The following is a 9613-nucleotide window of genomic DNA, read 5'->3' as shown; positions in this document are numbered from 1 at the left end:
TCCAAGAAAACTGATTAATTTTGAGGATTTCAGGTGTTAAGCACTCCTAGCTGTGCCCCCTCCGCTGCCTCCCCCACCACCCCGCACCAGGACCGCTGCAGAAGTCTGTTCAACTCGCAGCTCACCTGGAGAGTGACTGAGGTCTCCGGATATTACCTGGTCCTGAATAAATATTTAGGATTACTTTACAGACTGGGACTCCAGCTCCTGGTCGCACTGTGGTCCCTTATGAATGAAACCAGGTCTTTGCTGGAAGGCGAAGCTGGAGGGGCCTTGACAGACTGGAAGAAGACAGGCAGCTGCAGGCTGCCTTGATAGGGACCTTTCGGAATGAGGATGTAAGAAGGGTGGACAGCTCACGAACTTATCTCCCGGCACCACGACGCCAAGGAGGTCTGGGAGAGACCCTAGCGGGATGTGCCCGGGGCGGTGCAGATGACACCCCCGGCGGCGCCGCGCAGCCCCTCTCCACCCGCGTGTGTGCGCGCGCGAGCGGCAGGCGGCGGCGGGAGGAGGCGCAGGCGCGCTGCTCGCCCGTCTGCAGCCCGGCGCCGAGCGCCTCGTCTCGGGGAGTTGATGGCAGCACCACAGTGCGGCCGCCCGGCCGAGCGCACAGCGCAGCCACCCGCCGCTGCCCTCCGAGCAGCCGATATGTGGGGGGACTGGGGTGGGAGCGGCCGGAGCTGCGCCAGGGACCCGGGCGCGCAGCAGCCTCTGCTCGCTCGCCTGTCCTGACCTGGCTCGCTAGTTCCCCACCGAAGAATGTCAGCCAAGTCCAAAGGGAACCCCTCCTCGTCCTCTGCAGCCGAGGGACCTCCGGCAGCCTCCAAAACCAAGGTGAAGGAGCAGATCAAGATTATAGTGGAGGATCTGGAATTAGTCCTGGGCGACCTGAAGGACGTGGCCAAAGAACTTAAGGAGGTGAGAGGGGCTGGGGTGGGAAGGGAGTAGGGCAACCCGCGCCCTTCGGGTGGGTTCCGGTTCCCCTTTTCGCTTGGGACCATCGCATTTCCAAACTCCAGGCAACTACAGAGGGATGTCTGCAGACCGACTTTCCTTGCTCTGGCTACTCGTGAGAAGAGTTGTAGCACTTTCTTTTTTTAATCAGACAGAAATCAACTAGTGTTTTAATCGATGGACTCGGTACGATGGTGGGAGGGATAGAGGCAAACTGTCTACACAGGACTGTCAGTGGTGTCAGGGGAAGGGGTTAACTGGGGGTGTGTCATCAGAGCAGACGTGAGCACGGGCTGGTCCGAGCTGTGTGATGCTCTTTGCCTGCTGTGCTGCTCCCCCCAGAGTCCTTTGGCAAGTCCGCTCCTGGCCTGGCAGCCCCTGGAAGCCAAGCTAAAGGGAGGGGGCTGGCTTCTTGGCCCTGAGCCAGGCCAGAGAGGGCACTGGGAGGGGGGAGCTAAGCTCTGGCTCCCCTCGCCTCTTTTCAAGTCCCACCAAAAGAAAAAAAAGGGGGGGCTACCCTGGGTGATGACAGGAGTATCCAGCTAGAAGGAAGGAGAGATGTCTGGGACTTTCTCACTTTCGCAATTCCTGAAGCATCCCCTGCCCCTTTCCAAAGGTTTCCAGCAACTCTGGGCCTTCGCGCCACCCGAGTGTCGCCATTCTTCACTTCCTTCCTTTAATTCTGTCATCACTTGGCATTGAACCTGAGCAGTAGGGCTTACAGAGAAGTGTGTGTGTGTGTGTGTGTGTGTGCGTGTGTGTGTGTGTGTGTCGCGCATGCTTTGTGGTCTCACCACTTGCATCCTGGCTTTTTAGAACTAGGATTGCTTCCCCTCCCCCCCACCCCTGCCAGTATTCTACCCCCTCTCTACTCCGCCCCTCTCCACCAGGGGGAACTGGATTGGAAGAGGTGAGGTGTCGAGGCTGCGTAACTCAGGCAGCCTAAGCTAAGCGGCCCAGGGCCCCAGTGAGGGGCAGTGTGCAGGAGGTGGGTCTCTTTGTCAATCTGACTGGGGGAGCGATTAGAGATGCCCATAGCACTGTTCCACTAAGGAGCAGGGCTCCTCCTAGTGCGGTTCTTGGTGAGGGGGTCTGCAGCTTCAGTTGCAAGAAAACAAACTTCTTAGATAGTGGTGGTGGTCGTGGTCTCCATGAAAAGACGAGGGAAGGGGCAATTATAGCCTAGTTCCAAATTGTAACTCAGTTTTGGAAACCAAGGGGGAGACGATTTGGGGCTGTTTGGATGATTAGCCTCAAGAGATTATCCTCCCTGTCATTTCCAGCTCAAATGTGAAGAGTCTTCCAGGCATTACCTCTATGGACAAAACCCCGAGATTCTAACCATATTCAAAGCCCGTTGAGAGGACCCTTTCCTGACCACAGTTTGTTTTGCTGGTGATGAATTCATTCCTGTAGGTTTCTCTGCAAACAGAACACAATTACTGCTAAAGTCCTGAAAGTCTGGTAGACACTGACAGGTCAGGAAACTTGTTTGTGTTTTCCTAAGGCTTGTTTCACAACTAGTTGGCAGATGGAGGGTCTGGGCAGCAAAACCCAAGTTTAGAGATGTTTGTTTCTTTGTTATCCTCCTTTTACTAGCTGTGTGTGTGGCAGGTTGTTTTCATTTGCGACATTATCGTGGTTTTAAAAAAGAATAATTTAGACGAGCTCCTCTTGGCATTCCCCTGCTTTGCATTTTTTTTCTTTTAAAGCGTTGGATGTAGTAAACCGATAGTACCAAAGGGTATAGCTTTGTTTTGTTTGGGTGAGACTTAGGGAGAGAAGAAACCAGTCAACAATTTGATGTAAGAGTCCTGTAATGTGTCAAGACTCTCACTGTTTTGGACAGAATAAACCAGAAGCCATGACTCATGAACCTGACTCTTTGTGTTGTTATTATGAGGCATTTTAAGAACAAGAAAATATATGGGATAACATTTAACCTGTTGTTTGTGGCTAGAATTAGAGATGTTGGTCTTTCCATGCTTTCACTTAATATATACATATTTAAGAGAAAAAAAACCTGTTTGTCATAAAGAAATGGCAATGCAACAAAACAAACGAAGAGACCTAACAGAGGTAGAGAAAACATCTTCACTTGATGCCTTGCAAGGTTTCAATACCAAGGCTTTATTTGGGTAAAAATCTCAGCATAACTCTGAAATGTCTGGGTGATAAACCATGGGTTATGACTGTCAGCTAACTTTGCAGTGGACAGTGATCGACCTGCGCTCCAATGTGGCAGTGTGTACGCTATAGTTAAAGAGCAAAACAGGCTATTTATAGAAGGAGAATGGGAGCTATTTTCCCGGAGAAAATATTTGAAGAGCGTGTTTGACCTGTGACATTGTGCAGTTGTTCAGCCTTGCTCTGTTCTGGATGGTGCAGGACACATGACTAAGCATGTCTTTCATGAAGTTTCAAAGAAGCACATGACTGGAAACTTTGCTAAACTCTGCAAAGTTTATTTATTTCTCTAACCTAAGTTTCATACATACTAACGCAGCAATTAATATATTAACTGTTATGTTTAATATTCTGGCAGTTTGTAATGATGCATACTTATGTATAATATAGAATATTATACTCAAAATTCAAATTACTTTATTGATAACACTATGTTTTTAGACCATAGTATGTTTTGATGAAAATTTATAGTGAACTTTTATTAACTTGGAATGGAAATTAAAGTAATAACATAATTTTGGCTGAAACACTGTCAATTTCATTTTAATTACAACTTAAGGTTGAAACATTCTGCTTTTTATCTTTGTACAAAACCTCATCAATAAGACTATTTATTTTTGTTTGATTACTTTAATATTTTTGAAATTAGCCTATAGTTACATAATTTTCCCCATTCCCTTATTCCCTCTTATCCCATATGCCCCCTCCTTTTCTCTCTCAGATTCATGATTGATTATTTTAATGGTAGCCTTTTGAATTCTGATAGGCAAGGTAGATTTGATCACTGTGCTAGCTGTTTGAAACATTTAATAATTAGTAAGAAAACTCCAGTCTGTTCAGTAAGAGGAGTCCTTGTTGTGCCTTTTTCTGATTTGTTGTTTAGTTATAATAATTTAATCAGTTATAATTGAATTGAGTATTATAAAGAGAGGTAGGATTTCTAGAAATCTCAAAGGCTGTTTTTTCAGCCTCAAAATTGAACAAAACCTCAAAACAACTTGAGAATTTCAAAATATTATGAATCATTTGCTTTTCTGTTCTATAACAAAAAACAACCAAAATATAGCTCTCTATATGTGCTCATTCAGCACCTACCATGTTAGAATACCATTTTGATTGTTGTTATAATGAATAACTTTTGTTCATACTCAAAATTTATTTATGATGTGTTTATTCTGTTATTAAACATCAGTCATATAAAAAGTCATTATTACTTTGACTAGTTACTCTTACTATTGAGGTAAAGAAGAAATTGAAGCTGACAGTACTAACTAGTACATGTTCATTTACAATTCTGTACTGGCTATATATGGTATCCTATGAGCAGAGAATGTGAAGTTTAAGAAGACACAGGAAAAGAACTTAAAATTTATCCAGATTTTCATGGTGGACATAAGTGGATTGGTTTGTAAGAGATTATATATTCGCGTGTTGTAAGTAAATATGTGAGAGCCACATGAAGAATAAAAGTTTGTGGAAGTACAAACTCAAAATATGCACCTCCCTTTGCAATATGAATAAGATTTGAAGAGTTAAGAAAGAAAAGACATTAACAAAATGCATCATTGAAATACATGATTCATCCATGTTGTGTTTTCTATAAATTGGAAAAAAGTGTTTGTGAAACTCGAGACTTTAAGGAATAAAATTAAGCACAACTGGTATAACAGATGTTAATGTTCAATTTTTCACTAAAAATGTGGAAACAAATCCACGTTTTAAAACATTTCTTAAATAGTTTAAAATGTTGGTAATAATCTGAATGTTTGTTTCTGAGGATGAGGCTGGTGAAACATTTTGTCTTAAATGTGTGTTTGCTGAAATCTCTAATAAAGAGTCTTAGCTGCTTTGGAGGAATTATCTTCTTTCAGAAAATTTGTGGCCTTGAAATTTTTGTAGTGTCTCATTGTTTTAAACCTTGTCACAGTGCTTTTACATGAATGGAGCAAACTTCAACACGCAATATATAAAATTTATGTTTATAGTGAGTAAGAGGAGCCCTCGTGAATAGGTATCATGGAGGCAAAGTAAGAACTGTTCGGTTGGTGAGCTAGAATTACTTCATGGCTGTGTTCCACAGGCAGGCGAATCTGTGAATGGAAAGCACCCATTAGTGGTACTGTTTTGCCTACAAGTATTTTTGTCCATTACGGAGGCCAGCAGAGGGCGTAAGAGCCCCTGGGCCTGGAGTTACAGTACGTTGTGAGCTACCATGTGGGAGCTGGAGCTGGGTGACTAGGAGAGCAGTTGATCCCTTTTAACCATTGAGCCAACTCTGGAACCCCTGGAACTGAAGAGTTGGAAAAGCAGTCAGTGCTTTTGACTACTGAGCCATCTCTGGGCCTCTTACTGACTCATTCATTTGCAGTTCTGTAGTTTATTGCTCTGGGAAATCCTATAGTATTTCTAGTTAATGAATCCATGCATATAAAATGCATTATTAGAACAAATTAAAGAGAATGATCTCCGTAGTATTTTCTAAATTCTAAAATTGTGAATGAGTAGAAAGCAGCAGTGTAATTAATAGTGGGAAGTCACTGTCTTTACTGCTCTGTAGTTTACCTTACCAACGGGGAGACATATCTACTCAATGTTAAAATACCTTAATGACCTTTTCTCTTCTTAATCATGGTGCCTTATATTGCTACTGAGGGGTGATTCTGTGAGGGAGCGATAATTAATAGCAACTCCTACCCACCCCATATCTTTATCTTTGATGAATTAAAGCATTTAGCATAGAGAATTAACTGATAAGAAACTCACGCAGCCTTTAAGTAACAGTGTTCTTCAGGCATAGTGAAGTGATAGATAATAAAATCAATAGAACAGATTTCATTTTTACCTGCATTGTGTTTTCCACCCCGAGGCTCTGTGAATTTTAGATATTTAAGTCTAAGTATTAGGAAAAAAGAAAGAAATACAGATCAGATCTAAGAACATTTTCCCAGACAAAACAGATGACAGGAAATTCTCATGGAGGTATCTCATGGAAAATTTTTATTAGCAATTTATGAGAATTGATAAAAATTGCAACAGATTATTAATTAAATTATGACTGAGAGCCTGATAAATGATATCAAACTACCAATGTAAACCTAACTCACAATAAAGGGCACTATTTTTTAAAGAACATTTTTTTCTGATTTTAGAATTTATGTAGCTTTATAAAACATCTGGATAGATGCTTTAAATGAGAAAATAAAAACTTAATATTAGCTGAAATAGATAATGCTGAACATTTTGTTACATTATCTTTAGTCCTTCTATATCGGGATTTTGATGAGGTTGAAGTAAGAGAAATAAGAATCACATCCAGTGCTATTGCCAGTTTTCGTCAATGAAACAAGAATATAACGATTATCTGGTAGCTGCAGGGTAAGCGATAATTCTGCTAATGTTACTTATATAACTTATTTCTAACTTTTTGTGCTTATTGAATATCCATAGAAGCAGCATCTTTGGCAACAAGCAAGGCTAAAGAACGGTGTTATAGCCCACCAGGTTGTCTTCTAAATACTCTTCAAAGTTCTAACCCATCCAATCTCCATAGCTGTCATTTCTCATTTTATAGATACAAAAACTAAGGTGACGTGGGTCAAGGTCCTAGTTCAAAGTCGTTTGTACAAACATGAGGATTAAAACTCATGTTTGTGTTGGAGACTAGACATTTCACTGTTCTTTTCTCTGAATTTGTTTCTCATATTTTGACTTTCTATATTCTGAATTAAAATGGAAGCTTTAAATTCTTCAATTCATGTTAATCTATCTTCCAGAGAAGACCTTTTTTGTTTTGTTTTGTTTTATTTTCCTGCCAGAAGCAATACACACACACACACACACACACACACACACACACACACATTTTTTTTCAGATTCAGAGTGATGCTATCTAAAATGCTTAAACCTTTTTGTGTGAGATAATATATTCCTGATAACACTCTTTTTTATTCCTTTTTTCTGCAAGGGGGAGGTACACTTACATTTCTGTATCAAGACTGAAGCAACATTAATACTGAAAAAATTAGAGTGTAATCTTTATTTTTTCAAATAAATGGGGACTTCAGTAAATTGTGAATGTTATTCAGCTTTTCAATATCATGACTTAAAAGAAAAGTAAAAGTCATTAAGAGTAATTCTGATGTCTCATGTTGTGTACATATTATATATAATTATGTCATATATATTATATGCAATTGTATAATACTATGTGATTGTGTAATTATAAACTTAAATTATATATATTATATGATATGATTATATCATGTATATAATTGTATAATATTTTGTAATTACATAATTATATATGCACTATATATAGTTTGTATACAACCTGAGATATCAAAATTACTCTTATTGACTTTTCCTTTTCCTTCTAAACCATGATTTTGAAAAACCAAATAACATTAACTATATATACATGTACATACATATACACATATATACACTCTTTTTTTCAGTACTGGATATTGAACACAATGCCTACTTGCTAGTTAAACACTCTACCACTTAGCTACAACCCAGGCCTGTAGGTCTTTTCAATTAAGAAAAAATAATTTGTTATTTTATTGCATTCAAACGAAGGACCTATCATGATGGTTGTGTTTTGACAATCACCTTGCTTGCTGCTCTAATTGATGAGTTAGATGATTTGTTAATTTTTCAATCAGACAAAAAAGTATTAACTGAGTTATGCTACCTTGTGTATTTTTGTATACTTAGTTGTGAACCATTCCCTTTCCACCACACAAAAAACATACAAGAAATAACCTTATATTTGTTTCTGCTGTGACATGAACAAACCTTTTCATTTATTAAAACTTCATTAGGAAAATCTGCTAAAAATGAAGATTTCCTGTATGATCTTGAAGGCTCAAGTCAGCAATATCATGTCTAAACAAGAGCCAGTAACTAATATTTACTGAAATGAAAAGAATAAAGCCATGTCTCATTAATGCCTTAATCAGAATACACTCAAGAGATGGCCTGCCAATTTAAGACAAATGTTGCAATATATTGCCTGAGTTAATCTGTGTATTTATTTATTTATTGTCCAAAGATGGAAAGATAGGAGGTCTCAAAGTAATTAAAGTCTCAGATTCCACTTCCAGCTAAGACATGGGAATGATGCAAGCACAGCACGTTCCCTTATGATGCCTGTCACTCTTCCTGAACTGGGCAAACGCTATTCAGGTACTGTGTGAGAACTTATTCTTATGTGTAGAACGGTTGAAATGACTCAAGCTATATAAGCATGTTCGACCTTCTGTTATTATGGTATTTGGCACAGCAAAAGTCGATTCTCCTCTATGGATAACATATGCTTATCCGGAACAAGCAAATTCGATGATTCCTAACAGGTTATTATTACTTTTTTCTAACATCATAGCAAAGGTTAACAGATACGCTGGTGTGTCAGTTTCCTTTCCCCAACATTTTACCTTATCTCAAGATTTAACATCACACTGTATATAATAGACAAAAAATGCCAGGTTAAATAACCCTGAGCAAGTCAATCATCTTTTAATGTCAGTGGTTCTTAATCTTTGCTACATAAACTACTCTTAAAATTGGTTTGTCTTTCCTGGCACCAGAGCCATGCTACAGTAAGCATCTGCACATGCTCTGAGAACCTTTGGTCGGGGAGTGAAACTCAAGCAAAGGGACAAAACAGCCACGGACTGAACTCACACATTTCCAGTCTGTAATTTCAGTTCTCTCATTTGTTCATGACTAAAAGCCTGTATCTATGGAAATGAAAAAAATATCATCATACTAGGGGCTGAGAAAGATAGGAAGAGGGAACTGAAGTTGAGAAGTTGCCTATATCCGATTGGCCCATGTCTGTGTCTCTGGGCAAATTTTTTTCAGTTGCAATTGATGAAGGAAGGTCTGTCTCACTGTGGGTGGTGCCACCCCCAGTAATGTTGTCCTCAGTTGGATAAGCAGGTAGTTGAATGTGAGCCTGGAAGCAAACCAGTAAGCTGCTTTCCTCGATGGTCTCTGCTTCACTTCCTGCCTTTGGGTTCCTGCCTTCAATTACTGCCCTAACTTCCTTCCATGACAGTTTATGACTCATGTGATGTAAGATGAAATAAACCCTATTCTTCTCAAGTTGTTTTTGGCCTATGTTTTATCAGACCACTTGGGATGCAAACTAGAACAGATGTCTTTGTTCCAGGGAGCACATAAGTAGTGTGTCAGATTTTCACTTACTTTAGAAGATTCTGTGTGTGTTTGCTTAAACCCACTATTCTCCAAAACTGTCAAATTCACACATAACTGATATATATCTTATTTTTACTAAGTGTAACTTATCAGAGAATTTTACTACAAGGCTAAACATTTTTAGATCTCATTTTAAAGCATGGCATGTTCTTAAAACTTGTCCCAGGACAACATCTTTCTTCATTGTTCTTTGTTTTCTCTTCAATGTGTAGTTGTGAATTATGAAACATATACTGAATCTCTG

At 39.8% G+C, this 9613-nt stretch overlaps 1 protein-coding gene across 2 annotated transcripts in view; it reads left to right on the top strand.

Annotated features, from left to right (window-relative positions):
• The first annotated feature begins 541 nt into the window (after positions 1–541).
• Prr16 (proline rich 16) overlaps positions 542–9613 on the top strand; it is a 284272-nt gene continuing 275200 nt past the window's right edge. For both annotated transcript variants that reach the window (XR_015734705.1, XM_048419413.3), the window contains exon 1: positions 542–921. Coding sequence is in view for 1 of the 2 variants with exons in the window: in XM_048419413.3 (XP_048275370.1) it covers positions 763–921 (159 nt within the window). In the remaining variant the exon portion in view is untranslated. The remainder of the gene's footprint in view (positions 922–9613) is intronic.

Source organism: Myodes glareolus, chromosome 13 (genome assembly GCF_982192425.1).
Source record: "Myodes glareolus chromosome 13, mMyoGla1.1, whole genome shotgun sequence".
NCBI lineage: Eukaryota > Metazoa > Chordata > Mammalia > Rodentia > Cricetidae > Myodes > Myodes glareolus.
This window is presented reverse-complemented; position numbering and strand designations above follow the sequence as displayed.